Source organism: Poeciliopsis prolifica, unplaced genomic scaffold (genome assembly GCF_027474105.1).
Source record: "Poeciliopsis prolifica strain line A6 unplaced genomic scaffold, Auburn_PproV2 SCAFFOLD001, whole genome shotgun sequence".
NCBI classification, from domain to species: Eukaryota; Metazoa; Chordata; class Actinopteri; order Cyprinodontiformes; family Poeciliidae; genus Poeciliopsis; species Poeciliopsis prolifica.
In genome coordinates this window covers 10,326,775-10,353,842 of record NW_026562376.1, presented here as the reverse complement: position 1 = coordinate 10,353,842, position 27,068 = coordinate 10,326,775, and the positions used below count along the sequence as shown (strand labels likewise).

Sequence of the window (27,068 nt, the reverse complement as noted above, 5' to 3'; positions counted from 1 at the left end):
TTTCACCTTTTGAACCAAATAACTGAATTAAAGTACCTTTTACATGACATCCTAATTTATTGAGATGCACCTGTTTTTCCAATAAAGCATGTCACATTTTCTCAACTTCAGAAGATTCGCTGATGCAAATGCAGAGTGAAATCAAAGGAAGTTTCCATGCAGATTTTACACAAGTGCAAAAAGGGGGGAAAAGCTGCATAGTGTGTGCAAAAAGATAATTGCCCTTGGAATTATGAAAGGTTCACATGGCTACAGGCATTTTCAAGCTAAGCTGCTGATTGTGATCCCTCTGAGAGGGGCTGGACGTGAGCTTGTAAAACTAATTTGAATAGCCAGTGCTTTGATTTGAAAAATGCTACGTCTCTCCCCACCGGCATGCATGGAGGGGTGATGTTTGTGTGTGTGTGTGAGTGTGAATCGGCATATGCAAAACTGCTCGTGAAACTGTGTTCTGTATTTGTGGGTATGATCACCAGAGTGTGCTAGAGACTGTGTCCTCCTACTTGTCTTAACTGATCCTCGTCTTATGGTGTGCGCTTTCAGCCTAAGCAGCTCTAGCCAGGTGCTGCATCTGTCTGCAAAGGAACCGTAATCAACGGAGGCAGCTGGAGAAAACACACCCGCACACAAAACACACGCGCAAAAAAATACACACGCACGCAACCCACAACCGAAGATACACAACGACAACAACAATAAGAAGAAAAGAGAACAAAAAACATACAAGACACAAAAAACAAACAAACAGAAAAGAACAAAACTGAATGAGGCTTTTGAGAGCGGTTTAAGAAAACTGTCCGAGACAAAAGGATAAAAAGTCAAAACATGACAAGTGTAGTAGTTTCGGTAGCAGGGAGGTGGGGAGAAGGGAAGAAAGGAAACGAGGTGGTGGCTTACCTCGGGATGAGACAATGGTATTTTCTGGGACACCTGTCGTGCGCGCGCACACACACACACACACGCATAAACAAAAATCTGAACTTGGTAGACATCAATCAGTGTTCAGCATTTTTTCTTTTCCTCTTACCAGCAACTCAAGTTCAACAAAATCTACTTCTGCACCTCGATTTTGACACTCGGATCGTTTGGTGTAAATAAAAACCACAAAGTTTCACAGCTTTGACACATTTTCTACCAAACCTCAACGCTGCCATCTAGTTTTACGGAGCAAACAAATCACAGAGGGGTGCTACTGTTTGTTTACCTGTTGAATGAACCACAACCAGCTGACTTTGGCAGAGTTTTGCAGCTGGGGTGAATAAAGAGACTGTCCCTGAAGCATTAATGAAGTAAGGCAGATGAGGAGCTCAGAGAGCAAAACTCCACCCAAACCCCACCCAATCTATACCAGCAAAACATAACTAAAAAGTACCTGAAAATTTGGAAGAAGGTTGAGCGTTGGTGGATGATGAGTCAGCGCACAACTCCATAGGAAACTGCAGCTGCTCTTCGGTCTCATTCCCACCTGACAAGAATGGACACCGTTATCCACATGTCGCCTGGATTTATCCATGTTCTGGGGGCTATTTCATGCATTTTATTCAAAATACCCTCCCTACATCCCCTCTCAGCTTCAGAGCTTTGAGGGATGAAATGAAAATGATTGTAGAACAACGAAATGTAAAGGTGCCACCTTTTTAGAACATATGTTTTAAAATAAAACTCAAGGGATACTTGTACTTTTACAAGGCACTCTACACTTAATCACAGACCTTTGGTCATAAACCTCTCCTGAGTCTGGTCCTTGTCAAACGTCATGGCGACAGCTGTCACCGAAACCTAATCAAAAAAAGAAGAAATTCATAATAATTTTGTTTGGAAAGTAAAGTCAGTGAGATCATTTCCTCTGATAAACCAGAGATTGCCTTCAATATCTCACCTGAATGAGCTCTTCTTCTGGCACTGCTACAGTGAAGTTGAGATGACAAAGACAGCATGGTATATTGGCGCGTAACTTGAAATAAAAACTCTGAAACAAATCAGAGACAAAATAAAAATTGTTAACTATTTTTTGTTAGTTGGATCGGAGTTAGAAATGCGTCTTAGGGTTGTAACGGTTGCTGACCCCTTTTCTAGATCAATGTTGGTCGTTTACCTTCAGCAGATTCTCACAGAGGTCAGTGAAGATCTTGTTCAGGCTTTGGTTAGAAAGGTTAGCATTGCTCAACCTCAGGACCCTAACCGATGTAAACATCTGTAATATAACATTAAAATAAATTCTGTAACAGTACAAAAACAGATATAGCGTCATCTCTAGGTCACTTTAAATAGGTTTAAATTGCTCTTTACCTGTACTGCTGTAGTCCAGTTATAAATCCCAGGCATGGTCTCAGTGTTGCAGGTGTAGAAACCTGGAAAACAAAATGGACACAAACATGCCTTTAAATCTGAGAGGGGGCAGACAAGATGCAACTGCAACAGAAAGTAATAGGCCAAACCTGTGGGGGGAGATGCATCAATGAGGAGCGAGTGGATGTCCTCCACAGCATCTGTGTCATCAATCTAGGAGGAGGAGAAAAAAAAAAACAGTTTCAGCTTCCGACAGATTTACATGAGCACACAGGTCATCATTTCTGCATTACTCCACCTCCAGGACAAACGCATCCTTTTTGCCGTGCGACAGATCCAGCTCTGTCACTTCATCTGAGCTTTCCGAATGCGAGCGGAAAAGTCGGGATCTGTGTCTGGGCTCAGGGATCGGAGAGCCCACTCCTTCCTCTGTCAGCTCCTGTAAGCAAACAGACAGGAAATTATTGACCGCAGAACTGCTACCTGCAGGACGCATCAGTTCTAACTGCACAGACTAAAATCACAGTTAGTGACACTACATGCTGGTCATATGCAGCTTTGCTGATACAAACACACACACAGACCTTGTGTAAAAAACAAACAAAAAAATATTAAATATCCAAAGGTACGGTGAGTAGATCTGGTGAGAGTTACTCATCATTTGGTTCACAAATCTCCAGTTAAGAGTTGTTATACAGTTACAGCACTGGTGCTCTAGTGTGGTTAACTGAGTGAAGTGTTGCTCATGCTTTGCTGAAACTCAGAGCTGAAATCCAGCATGCTCAGTACCAGGTTTGTGCTGCAGAACACCTCAGGGTCCAGAGCAAATAATTTCTTTGATGGTCAGAGAGAGACAAGAAGTCTATCATGATTTCAAACAAAACAAAAAAAATCAGAGCAGGCACACAGAGACAAACATTTATTGGCTCAAAAGTGAAGAAAAAAAAAAAGATAATTGCCTCATGTTTTGCATTTGGTGTGATTTGTCATTAAAAAATCAAATACATTTTTCATGTAAATATATGTTGGTGTGAGATTTTTTTAGATGAAAGAGTTATGTTTTACATATAAACTAAATGTGGTTGCATGCATATTGAAATATTTCTGAAAATCTACTTTGGCACAGCAAAGACAAAGATCACCCTCTATGAACTCCTACAGTCCACAGTCAACATGACGGCGCTTTACCGGAGGGTTTATTTGGTAGAGCTCCTTGTTCTTGGCAATGGTGTCATTGATCCTTTTCTGGATGGACTGAATGTGCTGCTCATTGTTCAGGTCACCGGAGGTCTTCCCAGCAATCTGGATCCCCCCGGGCGCAGGCAGAGCTGTCAGGTACACTCCTGTAGCAGACTGTAAAAATAGAACATATGTTCTAAATCGGACAGAGGTCAGCCATGTAGGTAAATGACTTTTCAAGACAAATTCAACATCAAATGTTGTCTTACAGCAAGACCCAGCAGCATGTTCTCGCCGACGCTGATCTGTATGTGCAGACCAAACAGAGCATTCATACTCCGGAGCTTCAGCTTATTCATCAGCTGAGTGTGCAGCTCGTATTCCATGAAAGGCAGCAAGTTTGAGATGGCGGTCGCATTCACTTCTCCCTGAGCTTTCTTTTTCAGACGACACAGTCTAGAAGGTGAGAATCAATGACATTTAGGGTGCCCTTAAAGACTTATAAATCATTCATTTTATTATGAAAAATTATTATTTTTTCACCTTTGAGTATAGAACTGAGAAGTAAAGAAATCTAACAATATAGTGTATTTCAAATCTAGATATCTATTTCTATCCTGCATGTTATACAGCCCAAATATCCTGTCTTCCTTTTTTATTTGGCTACCGCTCAAGTTATCATTTTGCAGTAAATCTAGATCAAATTAAAGGTGATAGAAAAACATGAGATAAATCTGCTTATATGTATGACTGAATATGAATACAGATCAGAAATAATGAAAAGTTGCTGCAGTCTTGGCAGTCGGAAATGAAAAGCATTTTTTAAGGGTCTGGTCTCTTCTACTCACTGAAGCTCCAATAACTCCCTGAATCACAGCGTGAATCAATACAGACTGCAGAATGAATTGGTGCAAAAGTACATATGGAATGATGTGACTGAATCTGATACAGACTGCAGCCTAGACAGAGTCTTTGAACAGGAAATATATTATGTGATATTAGTGCAAATGCAGAGGCTTAGCTTACACATAACAGGTAATCAGGACACTGTTCAAAACCTAACCAATATATTTTATGTAACTGCATTTTCTGCTATTTTTATTCATCTTAAATAATTTATTCTTCAAAGATGACCAGAAAGTTATCTGCATTGCACTCACATGTATGTGCATTATAGCAAATTCAAATATCACCAACAGATTAAAGACTTTTAGGAATTAAATTTAAAAAGTAGAATTTGCAGATAGATTTATTCTATGGAGCTTATAAAAATCCTATATTTAGTTTTCCTAAAAAGTAGAAAATTTCAGATAACCAAAAAATAATTCCCTAATGTAAAATATGTTGATGTACTGCACATTAAGGGTTAGATGCACTCAATACTTAAAACTTTGCATGAATTTGCATGAGTCTGCTGAGGTGTTAAGGAGGCTCAGGTTGCTTTAACAGCAGCCACACCTCATAAATCTCTAAACTATAGAGATTTACAACATACCACATCTGGTATATTTAGATTTACAACAAACCAGATGCTTCATTATTGTGTTTCTTCTCCTTTTCTACCACACTTCTTTTCTTTCTCTCAAATATTTTGCACTAAATATTTGCACAAAATATTTGCATATATAGTGCAAATATTTTGCACTATATATATATATTTATTTATTGAATCTGACATTTAAAAAATGTCAGATAAGTATGACAACTGAGCTGTTTTACCTGGCCTGAATGAGGCAGCCTTTCCCTGTGACAGCTGCCTCCGCTGGCAAGTCGATTGTTGTGAATAACACATCTGGAACCTTAAAATAAAGGAATATTTTGCGTTTTATCCACTTTTTATTCCTTGACCAGGTTAAGTAAAACTCAATCGCTGGTGATATATTTTTGGAAACAAGAAATTTGCTACCTTTTGCCGCCTGCAGTTGTAACAATATGTGAGCTGGGCAGGAAATGGCATGTTGAGCTCGTCATACGGGATGTGACAGAAGCCACAGCTTGGAGGTGATGGATCATCGAACCTGTCAAAAAAAAAAAAAAACAACGTGTGTGTTTAAGCAATGAAAGTCCACAAGATTTTACCTAAAATTACACCAAGAAACTTCGATCAACCTTTGGTCGCTGCTGCCGATGTCAAGACAGCCTTCACGCATATACCGAGGATTCAAGATGGCGGCTGTCCCTGATGCAGACAGAATGCAAACCTCTTCACTGTAATGAGAAAAGTAAAAGTCAAAAGTGAGACATGATGAATATAAAATATGAAAATACAACATTTTTCTTATTTCATTTACACAACATACCAGATGCTTGTGTTCTCACTGTAACCTACAACAGCATGGCAACCAAGAGCTTTGGCATGAGATTTTATTTCCTGACGAATCTCTTCCCACCAGGCGTCACGTGTCTCAGGTTCATCTGCAAAACACAAAATTGTGATTCAGTGAGCTTTCATAGAACATGTAAGAATGAGCTGATTTGTTTTTCAAAACTGAACTAAACACTGGGATTGAGGTAACGTCAGACTGAGTTTGCATCCAATCTAACCTCATTAATTTACACAAAATATCATACAGTCAACAGAAACTAGTTTTTTCTGTTGTTTTATGAGTTGAATGGTGCATCTACGCAAGCAGAAACCAATAGTCAATTTGTGAGGCAAAGTTAAAGTGAAAATGGTTGGTGAGAATTAGGGGATGATGAAGTTATTGTCAAGGTCCTGACCAGGAATCAAAGGTGTTTTATATCATGTGTGGAAATACACATGCTCTAAAATCTCATCACTCTCTTTCACTATTAGGAGAAACAGAACGGCTTTCTGAGGCCACTTTTACCCCTCTGCTTTTCCATAGAATATGCCATTACAAGAAAAACAAACAAAAAACCCCCAAATAACAGATTATATGGTTAGTAAGTGAACCTAAAACCTAAGGGGGTGTAGGACTTTGGTGTTACCCTGAGCCTTGGAGAGAAAGTGTTAATAAACTGTGGTGTGATTTTCTGCAGTAAGGTAAACAATGGTGTTAAGAAGTGTCCACGATTACTCAAGCAGTTGACTGCTGGACAGTTACCTGAGCAGCAAGCCGGACTAATTAAGTAGCTTATATGCGTCTGTTATACTAAGATTTTTACTGATTAAAAATCAAAATGACAAAAAGAGAAGATGCTATGAAATAAAAATGCTTACAGGTGTTTATTTTATAATTTGCTTTAGCTTATCTATATTTTCAATACACATACAATATCGCTATATAGTTCCATTATGGTAACTATTTTGGAAAAATATAAAAAATATCAGGTGTAAGATGCCGTTTCACATTTTTTATGGAAATGGTTGTGTGAATACCAAAGTACTATAAACCAATGGTATTTTACTCAGGGTAACTGTACACCTGACTGAAATGCACAAACAGCCTGGGTTACTCAGGTTCAGGGTAACTTTGTTTCTTGGGAGAAAGTTGTGTATTTCTCCCCTAATCCTAATTAAATTATGTGGCAGAGAAAATCAACTGGTCGATAATCCCGGGAGCTCTGAAAGAAGTCAAAATTATGACTTAGCCGTTTAACTTGTACAAATAAGCAACAAGCAATTAATACAAAAAAAAGTTGCATTTCGTAGGGTCTCGTGAGGTTTTCTTATACACGTATTTTTGACATTTTGTGTTAGAGTCCAACAGTTATAAGCAGAGAGACTGTTTTCACACACGTTTGAATGAACAAAGAAGACATAAATAAACCTAAGAGCCATCCAACATCACTCCCTGGGAGGGCAACATGCAGATGAAACTTAACCGTGAGATGAAGGCGAGGAATGAGTGAGGGCAGAAGAACGAGTGTTCAAACTAAAACAGATGAAGAATAATGACTGATGGTCAGGCATCAGACCCCCAACTGTGGGTTCCTTTAAACCAGCAGTAGCAGCAGCATGTCGCCACAGGCACAGGCTCACCAACGTGCACACTCATGGCCATGTGCACGTTCATGGCCAAAGAAGGGCCATATTCATCCACTAGAGTCTGTCAAATCCGAACTAGCTTTTCTCAAGCTCATAGCGCTTCCCATCATACATATCATATACAGAATATATTTCATCAATACAGTCAATCTGCCTCCATTCATCCATCCCTCCATCCATCCATCCTTCCGTGCTCACTCTCAGTATGAATACGGCCCAGTGAGGCAGGGATGAACATGCCCAGTAGATGGCTCTTTGTCACAGAGTAAACCTCCTAAACCTCCTCTGGTCTAGATAGGTTTGACCACAATGCCAGTTCAGGAAGCATCACAAACAGTGCCAGGCAAAACGTCAAGGGAGAGCTCTAATGTGCAGCACAATGAGTTGGGTGTCTGCGCGCGCATGTGGAGTGGGGTAGCCAGGCAAGGCTGGATGGGGTGACAACACAGACCATGCTCAGCTCAGCACACACTCACAAAGAATCAAGATAGGAGGAGGGCAGCTCAGTGAATTCAGTTTTTAGCCATCAGGCTATGGATGTTTTTGTTGATTCATCTGTAGATAGTTAAGCTAGCTCGTCTATGCTGATTGAATTGACAACTTAGAAGGCACAACAAGCTTAACTTCACTGAGCTACCATCACTCTAGTGGAGTGAGAGCAGTAAAAGGGGGGGAAGGGGGAAATACCTGCAGTGACACTATTCCAGTCTAGCAGTTTGTATGAGCGCGTGTTACCCAAGGCTGGGCCAGAACACACCGTTAGTACAGAAGAGAGAGAGAACAGAAGAGACAGTCTAACAAACAAGCACAGCACAACAGCAGCACTCCACAATCACTAATGCAAAGACACACTAACGTCAGAGCTACTGAAACTACCTCAAGGGAGACTCATGAGGAACGGAGATGTTACAAAGCTTCAGGACTGGCTAAAATTATAAAGAGACAAAGAACAGAAGCGATCCGATACAAAACAAAGCATGCAACACGAGTCAACTCTAGTTGAGGTCACATCACACAGATGATGTCTGATGTTTTTCTTACAAATGCTGGTGTTTTATGCTGATAATTTGCTTAAATCAAGTGTGTTGAGAGACCAAGTATAACCTTGATGGGGAGATGTAGCAGCTGATCTAACCTTACTTTATTGCTCACCTACCTAAAATCTGTTCATGTAATAAATTGAATCATTTAAATACTTTATGGGTATTTAAGTTATAAATACCCAATACACTCATCTGCCACTTCTAAAAGGTATACTGGTTGTTTAAATTGTTTAACACAAATGGTAAGCAAGTTAGTTTTAATGTAGGATGTTTGCCAGAGCCAGACACGCCAGTCGGAGTATTTAAGAAGCGGCTAATCTTCCTGTACAACCATCTCTTGGGTTCACAGAAAATGATCTGACAAAAGAGGAAATATAGAAGTTGCACAAATTAAAATGCATTGTTGATGTTGAAGGTCAGATCAGAATGGTCAGGATACTTTAATGTGATAGGAAGGAAACAACTCAAATAACCACCCTTTAAAAGACAGGATGTTATAGTGAATATACTCAATGTGAAGCATGCCACTTTTTAAATGACAGTTTTGTGACTATTTGAGTATGAATTTACTTGGCAATCCCTGCCACTCTCCATCTAATTTAGAAGCTCAGCATTCCTTAATATATCATTAAATGTAGATTGTAAATAGTCATTTCTCCTTTTTTGCCAGCTATTAAGTTAATTTAAAAGAGTCATTGATTAATGTTGTCTTTATTAGGGGTTGTGGACTCAGCATTTACTTCTGACAACATAATGAATGGATGCATCCGGGTTTGTATAAACAATTCTGGCTGTTTGGGGTGTTGTGTTTAAAGTATACTTTCCACTTCAAGTTACTTGGTACCTGACAGAGTATTGTTTCTGACTACATTACTGCCTTTATAACAGCAACATGCCCATACTTTAATTTCTACACCCAGAAAAATCTAAAAGAATTTTCTCAAACATGTATGTCAATGTGCTCCAATTGTCTCTACTGTCACCAGTATTCAATTTAAAAGAACATCTTTGCATGAGGAATGTTTGACAGCCTTTTGAAAGCATTAAGGCTGGTACAAAGACTGAGGGTCCAACCTGGTGCTGGTAAGAAGGGAGTGCAAGTATGCACTTTCTTAGGCGTATGAAGAAATATAGTCGGTATAATAGGACATTGTGGAAATGTGAAATTATGACATCTGAACAACAGCCTGGACTCTATGGAAAAATGTTACAACTAAAATGCTACATGTCCCTTTGTACTCACCCATTTGTCAACAATTGCTTCAAATGAAACAGACCATGCAACACTGTTTTCAATAGAGATCACTGCTAACTGGGTCATGCCTGTGTTCTTCCCTGCTTAGTCTTATGCTCAAACAAGCCTTATTTAATAGCTTTGAAGAAATGACTAACGCAAATCGCGAAGGAATTTTTTAAAAGTATTTTAAAATGAATCACTTGAGAATAAGAGGATATTCCTACACTTTCACCTAGTATTAGACCAACCTGCTACATTCCACTGTCTGTCCTGACCTCTTCTCTGTCTTCCTTTCTTCATTCTCTCCATCCTCATAATTGAATGCCGTGAACTATGTATTAAGTCTGTTTAAAAAATACAAATCACATGTAAAAAAAACATATTTTATTTTTAAATAATCTCCTTGAAGAATAGTTACTCATCAGACTAATCAGATATATTACAACAGAACTAAAGAACTAAGTGAAGACCCATAAATTAACTGCATCACTGCCAACTTTTATTTATCTCTTTTATTATTCACCATAGTTAAAAAAGTGATTACTGTCTGAATGTCAGAACAACAACAAAAAAGAATTTATGTTTTTCTTGCTAAAATCTATTATATTATACATGCAGCACATAGTTCCAGGACAACAGTGACCTGTCATGTTACTTGTAACTTAAATCAGTCTTTTTATACACCGTCATAATTTACCTACCATCTTTCAACCACTTTGAAAAGATTTTTTTTTCATCCCTACAACATCTTTATCTTTCTCCCTCTTCCATTTTGTTGTGCCAGCTTTCGTTTCTGCCTCTCCATCTTAAGCTTTGTGTCACGAGATGATAATATGATTCAAATGAAAGAAAATAATAATTGTGCAATGGAGTGCCAATGACTACAACAATAAAACGACACTGCTTGCTTGGCTCATGAACGCTCAACACAACCCTCTGAAAACGCCACAATAATTCAACTTTTAGAGCAACAGGAAGAGTTGGGTGAAGGAGCAGAGGGATGTCTAATGAGTGCTGCACCTTTGTTATTGATTACATCATTTACACATGCACAAAGCTGTTAAATATAGAAAATGTTGGCTAGAAATCCTTTTCCAGCCAGTACACTTGTGCAATGCATATAGTGCATGCCCACTTTGTGTGCCACTGCTGGAAAGGTATACCTAATAAAGTGGCTGATGAGTGTATATAAATGGTAATACATGTTAGGAATGAATGAATCGCAGTCAAGTACCACAAAAGGTCTTAAAGCTTATATTATTTGTTCTCCAGTGGTTCTCCTGATCTCTTCATTTCTTGATTCATTTTTGCTACATGACAAATTTAAATTTCTTAAATGTATATGTTCCTAGTAGGATAAAATAAAATTGAGAAATAATAATCATCGAGAACATTTTTTATTAGGAGCTTAAAATCTACAGCTGGTTTTATACATGAATGATTTTACACCATTGTTGATCCTACTCCTTAATGACATTGAAACAAGAAAATATAAAATATAATAGTAGTTTATTTCAATATAATAAGTGGGATAGCAAATTTCATAAGTAGTATTTTTTTTCAGGTCTCCTGTGGACTTCTTAAAAACTTTTCAAAAATGCCCATCCAATCTGTTAACTTTGTCGAATCATTCAGGAATCAAAGACAAACTGGGCAATCATCAAAACTATCAGCCATCAAGCCAATTCTCATTTAGGTTTGTGGTTGTATTCAAAGTCAAAGCCAATTTTGATTTTATTCCCATTACATGTGTTGGATAGAGAAAAAACATCTGGTCCTTACATCAAATCTTTAATGATGCAAATACAAACAGCTGAATACGAGCACATTAAGTACACTGTGCCATTATTTAATGACAAATAAAGTCAAAAAGCAGAAGCATAGTCTTAGTTTTTATGAAGAATAAGTTTAAGTCGTAGCCTAGAGCTGTTCACCAAAATTATATTTAACATTAAGAACAGACATCTTGAAAAAGTAAAAATATTCTGCTGTTTCTTACTTTGATGGTATCCAAGTGTGTGTAATCACAACGCCATAAACAAAATAAAACAGCTCGATTTAACATTTCCTACACATAAGTAAGCTCTTTTCGGAATATTTAAAGAGTTCCTTACTCTTCAGGAAGATAAATAATCTGCTACACATTTAGCTAAATGCGGTGGACTTGTTCTGCAGATCCCATTTTAATCATTGAATTAACCATAAACCCTTCTTTATAGATTGAATTACAAATGTGGGTATACAACGTAATAAATTATTGTTTCATTTGGCCAAGCCAAATTTAAAACCGTATCATGATTAAAATACTGTGCAAAAGCAAATGGCAGACAAACAAATTTCTGAAGTTTGAAACCCAAACTTAAGCAATTTAAAACAGAAATTTCATACTGCAAAGAAATATCAAAAGTTATAGTTCCACAACATACTGTTAAATTTAGCATTCTTTATAAATGTCCTGTGCTTTATGGGTTAACATAAAACATGTTGAAGGTTATCAAAAGTGTTATTAATCACACCTAAAAGATGCTAAGGACCAGAATGTTTTTTCACGTTTTGCAACATTAAACAATACAAATGAACGGGATGCTCTAATTTTCTTTAGTGTCATATAAACCAAGTTAAGTAAAAATGATAAACCTATTGAAACACTCAAGGTGGGAGAGCATATTAGAGAAACATCACTTCACTCTATTGCAGCCAACACCACTACACAACACAATATCTGGAGCCATGCACCACTATTGTATGACAGCTAAAGTAGCCACTAGAGCATTTGGACACACACAAACACAAAAAAATGAGGTGAAAGTTGTCCACATACATAAACTGTGACAAGTGACAATGTATTACGCTGCAAAGTGTTTTCATCAAAATACTCATACTCATAGCATTCATACCCCAAGGAGCAACTTTCACCTGTTTCAGAGCTCAAACATTTCCTTCAACGCATTTTTTTTTCTGACACAAAGACCATACACAAGAAAACCGAAAACATAGCAGGACCATGGGCAGCATTGAGTATCAGCCAGGTAAAACAAGACCAGACATAACACACTCGGTCGTTGGAGGAGTGCACTCACATCCTGTTACAACAGGCAAGCCACATTCGAATTCTAGTGAATTGCTGTGAACTCACCAGGGTTGTGTATGCGATCCAGCAATTTAACAGAACGAGCACTGACCACGCCGCCGACGTGAACCAGAAAACCCGGCGGGAAAGAAGTCAAGGTGAAGAAGGGGAACTCCTGTTGATTAAGAAAAAAGAAGCAGATCTGTCAATTTTGGAAAGAGAAAAAAATAACTATTTTACTAACATCTAATTAATTTTAGGTTTATTATAAAGCTTTATTGTTTCAAATGTTAAGGTAATTTTATAAACCTAAGAAACACCTAAACTCCATGTTCTTTGCAGCTAAATTATTATTTTTAAAACCAATATTTGAGAGTTGCATGTAGACTTTGGTAAAAACAGAGTTGGTTTAGGTGTGCATGTCTCTGGGTTAAACATGCAAATGTTTCACCCAGAGAGCTCAACACCTGCTCAATATCAGCTTACAGCCACAAAGACAAATAAGCTAATTTGAAAAGGACTGAGAAACAGTTGAAGTCAAGGCATTTCAAAAATTCGGATTTGACACACAGTGTTAGATTTTGTTTAGGATCAGAACGACTGATGGCATGCTCGATTTTGACCATTACCAAGGCAACCGGTAATCTGCCTCCAATTATGCTGCAAATTCATGCACTCAAACACAAAGGAAGCTGGAAAACCTTACCATTGGCATTCCTTCATATTGAAAGTGGGGAAAGTTGTGATTTCCAATCATGCAGGATCAGTATGAGATGAAAGGTTCTGGCAGGTATCAGGCAGGAATACAATTAATTTCTTTTGTGCCCAAAAAAATCTCAAAATAGCAACAAAACTGTCTGATGTTTTCTCCCATTCAGAGCAAGAAGTTAATTATGAGGTGAATATTAGAGATGCACCAAGACAGTTTAAGAATTGTTTTATTTTCTTATGTCTCAGCCAGTCCTTGATGGATTTTGTTTCATATTTTGGATAATTTATTTAGTTTTACTCTTACATATTGTCTGATTCTCAATAAATGTCATGTAGAGTTCTAACATAGGGGAGCTGACAAGATCATGCTGCAGCAAGCATCTCTGATCTTTGATGCTGCCAGCACTCTTGTTTCAGAGTTTCTATGAGTTTTTTTTTCTTTACTTTGGCCAAACATGTTCTCTATCTGTCCAAAAAACTTTGTCATAATTCTTGGTCTTTGTCTACATTCATTTTGGCAACTTTAGTCTGGCCTTCATGTTTTTCTTAAAGAGCAAAGGTTTTATTCATGCACATGAAATATAAACATGTAGAGTCATTTATAAAGACTTCCCCTGTGGGTTAGGATTCGAAAAGGCTGCTTTAGGCCCCTTGATGTCATTTGAGGTTTTTAGAGATTTCTTATTGTTCCTTTGGGAGTCAGACTAGAGCCCTTTGGCAAAGATTTAACAAGTATTCCACTTAGTAACGAATCTTTGTACAACAGCTTATAGTTACTTTCTTAATGTATGTTTTTCACTGAAATGTTCTTGCAGTTAAAATTTAAATTAATGATCCATATTAACATAACCTCTTGAGACATATTTTTTTATGACTGTAGCCTGTTCAGAAATGTCAGTCATTAAAAATGCTACATTCAGTTTGAAATGCCAATCCTGTTATACAGGATTTGTTGTTTTTAAATATAAAGAAAATTATTAACAGTCAAGGTTCTCTATCACACACGGCATGACATTGCCTCTGCACCAAATCTAAGTATTAAAAGCCAGTCAGACCAGAAAGGCGATAAATATATTTTGAAAGCTGATCTTGTATTGATTTCTTATCTTCAGGAAGAACTGGGAATGATGTTGGCAGGTTAAACTGGCCACAGGATTCTGATCGGTGCATCTCTATAGGGTTAGTGATGTCACTCAAAAATAAATTAGAAAATACTCACTCAGGTAACTTAAAAAAATTAAAAAGATTGGATGTGTTTAAAAATAAAGACTGTAAAAGTCATACACACATACCTCCGCACACACACACACGACACACCCCATCAGACTTAAAGAAAAGCCAACTCTTAGGCTTCTGACCCTCTGTCCAACATGCCTGTGACTATTTGGGTGTGGTGGGAGCAAAAGGAGCAAAAATGACAAACTCAGATCTTGCTCAACCCACCACCGCCCTGGGAAGATCCACAAACAGCAGAGGAGGGTCAGGTTAGGAGTTGACTGAGACTGCTTGGTGGTGGCCATCAGCTTAGTCAGGGTGTTTAAGGAAAAGAAAAAAAAGGTAGGTAGGGAGTGAGCGAGCGAGCGTCACACTGATGGGACATACCCTGGCGTTTAACAATAACCCAGAGGAGGATGCTCCCTGAGATGCACGAGTAATCAAGAGGACAGAAAAGTGAACATTATTGGGTCTTAAACAGGGCACACCACTTATATACGTTACCAGTGCAAATGAGAAATCTCTCACAGAGAATGAAATGTATCGTGTGACCCAGCACTCAGACATCTGAAGCAGATTTGCAACACAAATTGAATGTTAAAGCATCAATTGACATGCTTAGCTTTCTGCAGTATACAGGAAAGTCTCAGATGTCTAACATGTGGAAAAAGTCAGGAGTGTTAAACATGTGAGAGAGAAAGAGCACGAGTGTTTGGTATCACTGTACCCTCTGTTCGAGAGCAGTCTGCGTCTGCTGCCTCAACAGCGTCTTCAACGGTCCAGCCTCCTTCCCTGCGCTGCCACCGCTGCCCATCCCTGGTTATAGAAAGCAAACTGGATTCAGTTTTCACACAACACATGTCTGGACCCACCAGAAAGTAAACCAAGCTGCCAGGTGATTACTGCATAGGAGCAATACTGATTTTATAACAAAAGTGTTTTTCTTTTACTGCTTTACAGAAAGTTGTGGACATGCAGGGGTATCGTTTCTGTTGGACAGGATCTGTTTGTGACCCGGAGCCGTTGCCGACCCGGTTCTATTAGTAACTTAAGGACACACAGCAGTCCTACTATACCGGAGGCTGCCAGCAGCAGGTCCTCAGTGAAGGACACGCTCTTTCTCAGCAAGGCAGAGTCTGAGTGGGTGAAGGAGGGCATGGACGGGGTGGTCGCTCTGCAGCCAGAGCTGTGACCACAGCCTACAGAACCCGAACCAGGAAGGGACAATGAGTCTGCAGACAGGATGGGGGAGCTGGGGCAGAGGAAGATCCCTGGCCTGCGTCTCCCTGACTGGGACTCATCTATCCAGCAGAAAAAAAAAAAAAAAAAAAAGATGGAGGGGTGCACAGAGAAAAACAGATCCAGTGAGAATGAACAGAAAGAGGAACGATAGTGGCTGGAAGCATAACAACAGACTGTGCCAGAAAAAAGTGAAGATATGGAGGGAGAAAGAGAGAGAGATGAAACATGAAAAGTCAGGATGCCATAGATCCACTAAACTGGAACCACTGCCCTGATTAGGTGGATCAGTAAAAATTATGACTGGACTTGTCATGATTTCACAGGTTGTTTTTTTTTAAATCAATTATGAAGTAGAGATTTCAATTCAAACTTTAGAGACATCTAAAATTAGAAGTGCATTAACAAAAATAATTTACTTCAATGAAGTAAAGATTCCAATTGAAATCAAAAACAGATTACTGATTCATCTATAAAGATCTATAATTTCAGTATTCTTAGGTTCTTTGTGTTCAGGCAGTGGAACTGAGAACAGAAAATGATGAAACTGGAACAATGATACATTTAGGCCTTGAAATATTTGGACATTGACATAAATATGTTCTGGGGACACATTTAAGTAGGGAGCTTTAGATTAGGAATATTAGTAACTAATGCAAATAATCAATTGAACATACAGAACTATTTAAATTATGTAGTTCTGGGTTAAGTTCTAAAATCTATGGTTGTTTTGTCTTTTGTACGTCTGAATTATTCAAGACCAATAATATCATTAATAATTGGATGTCCAAATATATCTGGGTCAAAGTGAATACTGAGGACAAAGAGGAAAATGAGCAAGAAAAACAAAGACATAACAGAGGAGAAAGGAGAGGAAAGAATTATGAAAAAAATAAAAAGTGGAGGAATGAACACTGAAGGACTACTGGTCCACTCCTGAAGGGTCTGGAGGCAGCTGTGGTGAGAGGGTTCATCAGACTTAATGCTGGGAATCAATTAATCATGCAATTATCTGAAATACCATCAGAACTAGTATAACATCTGATATTATTACCTTCAGCAAAAAATAACATGGTCTTATGGGCTCACCATAGTTAAAAAATATTGTTTTATTCTTATTTGAAAAATAAATCAAAAGTATTACATATAATACTGCAAATTTATCTTATATTGTGACATTAGAACTCTTACAACTTAACAATGATAATAAATATTAACAATAATATTTTGACATATACAAGGAACATGTACTAACTTTTCCCATTTTATGTATATATATATATATATATATATATATATATATATATATATATATATATATATATATATATATATATATATATATATATATATATATAAATTAAGTTTAAATGTTAAATCCTCAAATATTAAGAGAAAATAGTACACATTGCTAAACATCAGAAAGGAAGATGTAAAAATATGATACAGAATTATCACTAGCTTATCACAGGTATTCCAAGGTAAACCTGTTTATTCCTCAGTCTGGTATTCTGTGTTTTTGGGCTTTGGTGAGCTTGAGCTGGGCTGTTTATTTTTACATCACACATCCAAGCTCTTAATTACCTTAGAGATGATAATGGTTGACCTTCTAATGTAGCTAATCCATAACTGCCTGTGGTTATTGCAACTAAAAAATATTTCTGCAGTCAAAAAGTTGTATGTAGTTTTTTGCCCTGTCCTGAGCAAATTGATTGTGCCTCACTAAATCCAGACACTTAAGATGATTTGAGGACAGATGGAGACCAACCAGCATATCTGCATTCCTTTAATAGTCTGATTGCAATGTATCTTGCGATTGCTCACCACTAAGATCTGCCTCTGAAGCAGCATTGTTACTTGGACAACTTTCAACTGCCAATAAAAAAAAAAAATAGATTTGTAAACAGATAAAATACATTCTCTCATGAGTCAGGATTTTATTGAGCAGTGGATAATGGGAGGCTTTATGAGTTATAAAAACCTTCGATGTAGTTTATGACAGTTATTTTTGGAGCCTGACTGAATCATTGCATTATAACCTTTTATGTACCCCAGTGGATAAGACTATTTATGCCGGCAAGTTACTGTAATTCTGTTTAATGGGTTAAAATCCTTAGTGAATGCACAGTTAGGACATCATGTGACACATGATAATGTTCCTAGATGTCGTATGAATGAAATATTTAGCAGTGCTATTGTCTTATTGCTTGGGTATGTTGACTTTACCACTTGACCAACATTTTTTTAAACTGCACTGAGCAGTTACTAACATTGAGAGCCTGAATGCCAGTTACTTAAATAATTAGCTGATGGTATTTGCTGTCCTAGCAGATCTTTGCAATATCAATGCAGGACTTTCATTGTCTTGAAAAATGGGAAACTCTGATCAGATTTTCTGATCGGATTTTACCAACAGGGCAAATGGTTTTTGTGAGGCTTTTCTACTTGCATCTTGATTAGCAAGCATGTACATGAAGACTAAACCTGAACAGGATTCACTCTGTGAAAATATAAAAACATTGTGCCATCTCTGGTGCTTCATAAAGGAAGTTTAAGGAAAAACACTAAATTGAAGTGCTTATGTTAATTCTGACCTTGCTATACCTTGGAAGTGGAATCAGGCATAAGTTTAATAGCTGCCGATGAGAAAGTTACCTCAAATCATAAACAGCCCTCTCTTGAGACACAGCACTTCTAACATCACAAAATTAGGAAAAGCTAAAACAGAGATCTGGTGCATCTTCACACTGTAGATACACTTTTCGTATAGCAAGACTGAAAGATACACCAGGCCACTGAGGACAAATGGGAAGCAGGGTATGAATAAACAAACATTCACAACAAAATTCACAATAAAAAAAAGTGCAAAGAACAAAAATTCAAGTGTAAGCAAACATGGAATTAAATATGAATAAACAAAATAAACAAAAACCATCACCATAGCAGCACCAGAAGTTGGTGTTAGGAGTACAGAATGATGAGAATGAAGGAGGGGTATGGGCAGAGTGTTCTTACCCGTCTTGGGCGTCAAACTGAGGTCTGTGTCTGATGAAGAGGACTGACGACTGCATGGCTTGCAGGGAGAGAAGGGGGGAGGAGAGGAAGAGGAGGTGGGGAGGTTTCGGAAAGGGGTAGGCGGGCCGGAGGACGAGGGCAGATCCTCACCAAATACCGGCCTGCCAGGAGAACATGACACACGCATACTTGTCAGTCACCGCCTCACCCTCGGAGCGTTCCTCTGTGTGTGATCATATGAGTAATGTTGCTCCTAAGTAGGGAAGGGGACTCTATTAAATGTGTGACATGTTTGCTTTGGGTGAGGTGTGTTCTCGGTGTGCTATGGATGGCCGGGGAAACTAAAAAGCAAACAGAAAAAGCAAAGGGGAACTCATGAAGAAAGGCGCGCAAACACACAACAATAAAAGCAAGGTGGCAAAACACAAAAAAAACATTATATAAGAAAATGAAAACAGGATGACAAGCCGAAGCATATGTCCCATTAGAGTGGAGCAAAGGTCAGGGGAATGTAGAGACGCAGCAGGCGCTTCCTCTGAAAACCAATAAGATCCTGCTGTTCATGATGAACAATTAAAAAAAAAAAAAAAAAAATACTATTGTCATTTATCAAATGAAGGTTCTATTTTGCCTTTGTTGGGACTGATCTGTCCAGTAAAGTGCTCTCATTCAAAATATAAAATTTCTATTTTTTTTTAACAATCAGTTAAAAACACTTTTATTTTAAATTTTGTCTTGTTCCCATGAACTGCTTTCCTTCTTTGCCTCTGCGTACCAGTGAAGATGAGTGTGGGAACAGAGACAGAAAAGTTCTGGGACAGTCTCTGGGAGCTGCAGGCTGAATGCACTGGACTGTTGTGGGTGGAGCGACATCCATGGGCAAGGGGAGACCTGGGCCGATCAGCACACAGACAGAGAGAAAGAGAAAAAGAGAAAGAAGGACGCAAGACCGATTTGGACATAGTTAAGAAATGTCCCAATCCAAATGTGGGCAGAGAGAGGGGTAAAAGAAGCGCACACAAGAACCAGCACAACACTGCAGTTGAGGAAAAAAAGAAGGTCAGAAGGTAATGAAAAGCAAGGAAGAAAGTAGCTTACCCCACTGACACAGACACTGTTTTCTAACTTAGTCATGTAAAAGCAACGAGTAACTCATTCATAACACTCGTCTTTGCTACTCAGTCATACAGAGCAGGGATGCATAAAACAAAAAATGGCTAAAACAAACTCTTCTTATTAAAAGCATTATTTTTAAATATTTCTATTCCTGCAATACTAATATTAAGTTTGGTAAACAGCAAATTACATCCTGAAAATTCTGGTTTTTTTAATTATTTTTGAAAATAGAATGTGTGGAATGGTGACTGCTTAGAGATAACACAGAAATGGATGGAGTAAAAACTCTATGTAGGACAAGTTGGCGGTTTTCAAAAAAAATTGTTCCAAAGGTAAGAAAATGTGTTGCATTTAATTTTATATTTCCTGTTAAAAAAAAAAACAATACTTCTGCCTGTTTATCAAAGTCAAGTGAATAAATTATTGATCAAATGTTTCAGATTCATGTTGGACAGCAATATCTTAAAGTGACATTTTGGTCTGCTCCATACCACAAGATGAGATGTCCTTCCAACATTTATCTTTTTATTTGTCTTTTGTTTTGTTTTTTCCATACTGACAGCTAAACCTCTGTAATACAGATAAATCATCACGAGAAAAACACAGACAGATTACACGAAGAAAATTGAGAAATTTGTCATTTTTTACAGTAATATATTGCTTTTTCTAAATCAAGGTTGATCAATTATGCTGAAAATATTACAAGTACCAGCGACCCTGAGTTTCCTCAAGGTCGCTTGTGAAAGTTTTTGATTTTGATAATTTCTAAAGTTGATTTTTTTTTAGTTCACCAATCAGAGCTGATCAAAGGAAAATGGTCCATTACCATATCAATCGGGCTGATTGGGGCACCTCTAATTTAAGATAATAAAAAAGTTGGCCAAAACTTTTGCAACACTTTTCTCTCAAATAATGAAATTCTTATAGCCAGATCAGAAGAAAATCATACTTTAAAACAAATATATCAACATCTCAGACTAGATGAACTAAAACAAAAATGAAATCTTTAATATCTGTTAATAAAGGTTTTAAAACGGTCTAGTTAATCCGTTGTTAATGGATTCATTTTAGTAAATGGTGAAATACTGACATAATCAACACTATAAGTGTTCTAAAAACGTCGCAAAAATATTCCTTTTATTACTTTAGATTTAAATTATTTTCTTTCTACAAAATTATTTTTACAGAATGTTTCAACAACATCCCTTTATTACTATTAATAAGCGTGATTCACTGACAATGTAGCTAAAGAAAAGAAATAGATATTACTTTTTTTGCAAGTTTGCCTGCTTTTAATTTCCATCCCATAAAAATAAAAACCATAATGAACAAAAATGCTGATTCACAAAACAGGAATATTTATTTGTTACAACAATCAAACGTTTCTCTGACTTTTTTCAATTGCTCAGACTGCTACCCTCACCAGAAACTGTTAAATCTGTATATTATCAGTATAATCATTACCAGAAGATATTCTTGTACCTCATCATTACATTCACAAATCTGCAGTACCGATGCAAATCAGAAGCACGCATGCACTCAAGTGTAGCTGATCCAGTGGAAGCTAGATGAAAAACCACTAGCCAAGAGAATAAGACAATCAGAACCAGACAAAGACAGAACAGTGTTAAAAGCAGAGCCAAACACATGCGCTAAATATTTATCACTGTAATGATAAACATGCAGAAGCAGAGCAGAATGCCAAGCAGAAGCAGATTAAAGGAGAGGACGAGGTGAGAGGGACAGGGGCAGGGGACGGCTTTATGTGTAATGTGCATGTGTGTGTCTCAGGTTATGTTCTGCACCATTATTTTCAGAATGCAATATAAACAGCATAACACACATAAAACATAAAGGGGAGTCCTTAATACTGAGACACACACAGGGCTGTAAAAAGGACAATAAAAAAAAAAAAAAAGCATTCAGTACATTCTGTCCACATGGTCTCCCTCTCATGCACACACAGCCTGTCGTCATTCTCACAAACTTGATCTGCAGAACAATCTCACATAAACAGAGTAAGGTCCATGCCCTTTTTCTGGGTTTATACTCACTCCTTTCCATCTTTTGATGGGGAATTGCAGGCATTAGAAGCAGGTGCTGTGCTAGGATGCGTGTGTGTGTTCACAAGGCTTCCGGAGCTGTGTTTTTCCAGAGTGCAGGCGGTGCCTATGGCCCGGACCACCAGGCCAGACTCCCCCTCCAAGTCAAAACACTGCAGGTAGCCCACCACTGCATTCCCACCCATCTCCAGAACTTTAAGCCCTATTTTCCTCTGCAGCTCTCCTGCGCAAGGGGGAAAACACACAGTGATGTTAACAAATCTAAATTCTTCCTATTCCCAATCAAAGAGGATTAGTTTCAGACTTTCATACCAGACATGAGAGAGATGAGTCTCTGACGCGCTTCATTGGAAGCCCGAGGGGTTCTAATGCGGTCTATCCACTGGTACTCTGGGTCCTCATTCACCACCAGTTCTTCTACAAACCCATGCACCATGGCTGCTCTGTAGCCCCTTGGAATAGATGTGGCTGGAGGTGGAATTTGGACAAAAAGAACGCTGAGAAAAAATGTGTTTCAATTCAAAGCTTTTCTTCAGCTGCAATTCAAGTTTGAACAGATTTCTAAGACTGGCAGTGCTTAAAGCTCGCAGTCTCACTGTGTAAATAAATTACATTTTAAGATGTCTTGTGAAGTAAAAAAACATACTACAGAAAAACTTGACCCCACAAGACGACTGCCTGAAACGGTTCAAGTCGTTGAACAGTTCCACTTTTACAAGGACATTGATTTCTCCTCTGATTCCTAATGGAAAAAAACACAAACATAGTAAGAAGTAGCTCAAACTCTGGATTTATAAGTTTCTCACATAAGTTTAGTGTTATACCATGTATGGTGTCATAGATGGGGAACCAGCCAGAGATGATAGAAGCAGCCTCAGTACATAGCAAAGGATCAATGTCAATGTAAACTTTCCCTATGGCATCATTAGCACTGTATGTATCATGGTCCAACACTGTGATCTGCAACGGTTCATCCTGCAAGTCCTCATCATCAACCTGCACAGTGACAGAAGAAAAAGGAGAAGGAAGAAAACAAAAGTCAAGATGAATACAAACAATTCAGATTTATAAAAGCTGTGTTAAGGATGTGATACATTTAATCTGCTTTAATCGTAAATCTATTTTACCTCAAACTTGAACCATTCAGAGTTCCACTGTGGATTAAGGGACTTGGGAAAAACATCAGTTTTGAAGGTTGTATTTCCAAACTTGACCTGTAAAGATTAAAGGGGAAAGATCTCTTTTAAAAGTCCAGTTAAGTAACTCTCTGCAACACATTAAAGAAAACAAGTTTTGCTGAAAGTAAAATAAAATTTGCATATTATTTAAAATAATTCCCAATATGTTTTGCTATAATATTCTAATTCTCTTTTATTTAAAATAAGAAGGATATAATGAAATCCAATGTTACTTACATGCAATATAATTGCTGCAGCTATTATTTTTAGACTTACTGTTACAGAAAGAAACAAATATATAAAGCCCTGGTGTTTTATTCATGTGAGGAAAAAAACTGTGTATAAATAGCACCATCAAACTATTTTTTGGAACAGTTCTTGTGTTGCTCATGGGGTAAAAAGCATAATCTGGAAAGCTGCAGGTAAATTACATGTATAATTCTGAAAAAATATTATCTTGAAAGGTAGTGACACATCGCATGCACTTTGGTTTTTTATGTATGCTTTTCTAAAAACGTTAATGGACCAAATGCTAATTAGCTTACAGCTACTTTCCTACCTAATAGAAACAGACATCAATAATATAGTTGTATGCAGTTATCCTGATGGTAATTAATCAAAACATAGCTTGGTAACAAGTAACCGGAAAGTTAACTAAGTTATTAATTATTACAAGCATGCTTGAATCCCAATAAAGTTGTATATTTGAAACGGGGATTATAAAAATTTAGGGGCAAAACTTAATTTCATCATCCATGGGAAATAAGGCAATAAAGTGATTAGGAAAACAAGATACATCATCTGTAACATATTGTACAAGACAAATGAAATAACTTAATGTTTAGAAAAACATATTACAAAACACACAACATGCATAAAACATGAACAAATCATCTTAAAGGAGTTACATGTTATATCTTAACCATCATTGATGTCCAGGAAATCCAAAACTAAGCAAACATTTTGCAAAGTGCTGCTGTTTGGTATTGAATCACACGTTTTTAGAAAAGCATACATAAAAAACCAAAGTGCATGCGATGTGTCACTACCTTTCAAGATAATATTTTTTCAGAATTATACATGTAATTTACCTGCAGCTTTCCAGATTATGCTTTTTACCTCAGGGCAAGGAGGGGTGAATGTACTTTTTCTGATTAGATTTCCCAGAAACAAACTAGTATTTGTTTCAAATATTTTATAATGTTCATGTATGTTTCCACATACATCATTATTGTGTTGTTTTCGATAGAAAAGCATAAAGTTGTAGTGAAAGCATCATCTTTTACCTCAACAAAGGCATCCGTCAGATCACTTGCTCTGTCCATTACAGGCAAGTGGCGCCCTGCCACGATTTTGGCCTTTAGTTTCCCAGGCATGGTTTAATTTGATCTGTAAAGGTACGTAAATAACAACAATAAATGCGAGCATAAGCCTGTAATTGACAAGGGAATTAACCAAGGCTGCTGTCATCACATTAACGGTGGTAAAACTGAAGATTAGTCATTACAAAACATCTGAAGTACATAGAAACGTGTTCTCAATTTACAACCTCATACGTAAATAAGCTCACTTTCCTCAGCGATTCCAAGAATGTAGCATGACACACAATCGGACTGTAAACACCAAATTCCCCTATATAATCATGACAGCGCCAACAACTTAGCTTGATTATGTTAGCAAAAAAGGCTAGCCTGAAAGCCACTTAGGGTAACTTCATTGCAGTCAGAAGCTCGTTAGCTCTGGTTACCTGATCGGCCATGTTTTCATGACCATCCCCTGCAAAACAACATATCTAACAAAACACCCTTCACACTCCCACTGTGAACAACAATACCCTTACCGGTGCTATAATATAGAGAAGGAACAATTGCAGTGGTGGCAGAGTCGTTTCACACGGACATTATTGTTGTTGACAGTCCACCGTTCGCCTGACCTCCGTGTTTCTCCCATAACACGACATGTTGGTTCCCAGTCCCCCACGCAGGAAAGTGTTGGCGATATCCACTGGCATATATAATCATTCACATGGGTTTGTGAATTACGTTACATTTCAGGAGCGGTAACAATTTTTACTTCAGGTTGCGATGACAACGGCTAGCATGACAGCTAACGTGATGAATGAGTTTTCTAAGGGTACCGTGTGCTGCTTTCACGTACGCCCCAATAAAATCGTTCTTACAAATGTCACAATGGTACAAACAGAAAATTATTACAATATGACCATGCGGTTATTATATTCATTCTGAAAATATGCAATCAGACGTCTTTCTTAACAGCCGGTGTTCTGAGTTATGTTTCTTATCTTCGTACATCTTTGTCATTGTTAAAAACTTTTAAAAAAAACTGTGTCCATGAAATGTAGCGGAATCGTTTGCAGAGGGCATGCGCAGCAATCAGCAGACAAGGCAAAACGTTTTTGTGTAATTGTGAAAGACGTCTGGAGTCTTTATTTACCTTGAAAATGTGTGGTTTGTTTTTGTTGATCAATGTGTTGTCGACAATGCATATCATAAAATATTGCATTATGTTGTTTATTGCCCTGCTTTTAGTAAAAATAGCAAATAAAAGTAATATTAAATACAAGTCTGCGCATTTTACACCTTTCTCAAATACCAATAAACAAAACCAAATGTTTTTTACTCAAAGGGTAAGTTTGGTTTTGATGGCTTTTTGTATTAATGAATGAAATCAATTTAAAACTGCTTACTGTATTTGCTCAAGTTAATAAGCATGCTTAATCTGAAACACTTATGTATGAAGAAAAAGCAAAAACTGAGGAAATCTGTAATCCATCTTGAATATTGTTTTGTGAAGAATGCTGTGAGGACTGTCATGTACATGCATGCTTGTACATGACAGGAAGTATCACTAGAGAGAACTAATACGTTATAAATTCATGCCTAATACATGTCTCTGTATTATTTAAAATGACGAAATAGAAAATGAACATTATACCAAAAGGCTGTATGGTAAAATAGATTAATAATCTATGCCTCTACAAAATTACAAGCTTTTAAGAATTTGGGGAATGAAAATAAGATGACTCATTCAGATTATCTTGAAAAATAATTGTTGGAAATGTACTTTTAGTTTCTTATATACCCTATGTAGCTGGGTCATAAGAATCCTGCAAAATCTGCCAAAGATCTCACAGAAATAAATCATGTCTGAGGTGGCTCAAAGGCTCAGCAAGTGCTGTAATAAAAAAAAAGTGAAAAATGAACAAAAGACAGAAGAGATTTTGGGTCAATTGAAGTTTTAAAATCACATTTTAGAAATTAGAATTAGTTTAAATGAATTTGTGAGGAAAAACATCCCTTAGCTCATTGGCAATGTTGCTGCAGTATATTTTCCTGTTTCAGCCCTGGGGACATGTTCTCTTGCATATTTTGTGTATTCCTGTTCCAACACACTTCTTTCTAAGGAAAGAATTATCTCAACAACTTGTTGAGATAAGTTGTTGAGACTTTACAAATGTAAAGCATGTTCAATCTGAAACGTGCTCTTTACATTGCAAATACTTGTTAATTCAAATAAGGTATGCTTGAGTTGAAACTCGCTCAAACATGCATGCTTAGATTAGAATATTGCGTCAGGGCTTAATTTAAAAAATGATGTTTTATGCTGATTTATAGGTTTTAATATTTAAAAGGTACTTTTTATCTGACAAATATTTCAATTTACTAAGATGTACTTGTAAGACCTACATCTAAAATACTGTAGTTTTTAACTCAGACTGACATGCCCTCTCTTCTGTTTGT

At 37.4% G+C, this 27,068-nt stretch overlaps 1 protein-coding gene across 23 annotated transcripts in view; it reads right to left on the bottom strand.

The window, feature by feature from the left end:
* Positions 1-25,435, bottom strand: part of c2cd5 (C2 calcium dependent domain containing 5) — a 30,270-nt gene extending 4,835 nt beyond the window's left edge. Inside the window, exons 1-29 of one of the 23 annotated variants that reach the window (XM_055026635.1) lie at positions 25,148-25,435; positions 24,594-24,696; positions 23,257-23,343; positions 22,954-23,125; positions 22,776-22,871; positions 22,442-22,597; positions 22,121-22,352; positions 18,951-19,111; positions 15,773-15,997; positions 15,424-15,512; positions 15,084-15,119; positions 12,837-12,945; positions 9,949-10,044; positions 5,769-5,883; positions 5,578-5,676; positions 5,375-5,486; positions 5,188-5,267; positions 3,738-3,924; positions 3,478-3,642; positions 3,079-3,123; positions 2,588-2,728; positions 2,439-2,502; positions 2,290-2,351; positions 2,096-2,194; positions 1,880-1,969; positions 1,713-1,779; positions 1,373-1,465; positions 898-930; positions 474-605 (exon numbers count right to left, since the gene is read on the bottom strand). In XM_055026635.1, coding sequence (XP_054882610.1) covers positions 474-605; positions 898-930; positions 1,373-1,465; positions 1,713-1,779; positions 1,880-1,969; positions 2,096-2,194; positions 2,290-2,351; positions 2,439-2,502; positions 2,588-2,728; positions 3,079-3,123; positions 3,478-3,642; positions 3,738-3,924; positions 5,188-5,267; positions 5,375-5,486; positions 5,578-5,676; positions 5,769-5,883; positions 9,949-10,044; positions 12,837-12,945; positions 15,084-15,119; positions 15,424-15,512; positions 15,773-15,997; positions 18,951-19,111; positions 22,121-22,352; positions 22,442-22,597; positions 22,776-22,871; positions 22,954-23,125; positions 23,257-23,343; positions 24,594-24,683 — 3,133 coding nt within the window. In that variant the 5' untranslated portion in view covers positions 24,684-24,696; positions 25,148-25,435. Of the gene's footprint in view, positions 1-473; positions 606-896; positions 1,274-1,372; positions 1,466-1,712; positions 1,780-1,879; positions 1,970-2,095; positions 2,195-2,289; positions 2,352-2,438; positions 2,503-2,587; positions 2,729-3,078; positions 3,124-3,477; positions 3,643-3,737; positions 3,925-5,187; positions 5,268-5,374; positions 5,487-5,577; positions 5,677-5,768; positions 5,884-8,107; positions 8,162-9,948; positions 10,045-12,836; positions 12,946-15,083; positions 15,120-15,423; positions 15,513-15,772; positions 15,998-18,950; positions 19,112-19,725; positions 19,842-22,120; positions 22,353-22,441; positions 22,598-22,775; positions 22,872-22,953; positions 23,126-23,256; positions 23,344-24,593; positions 24,697-25,147 lie in introns of those variants that run through there. The other 22 variants (XM_055026675.1, XM_055026687.1, XM_055026803.1 and 19 more) reach the window with 22 other exon arrangements.
* Between the last annotated feature and the right edge of the window lie 1,633 nt (positions 25,436-27,068).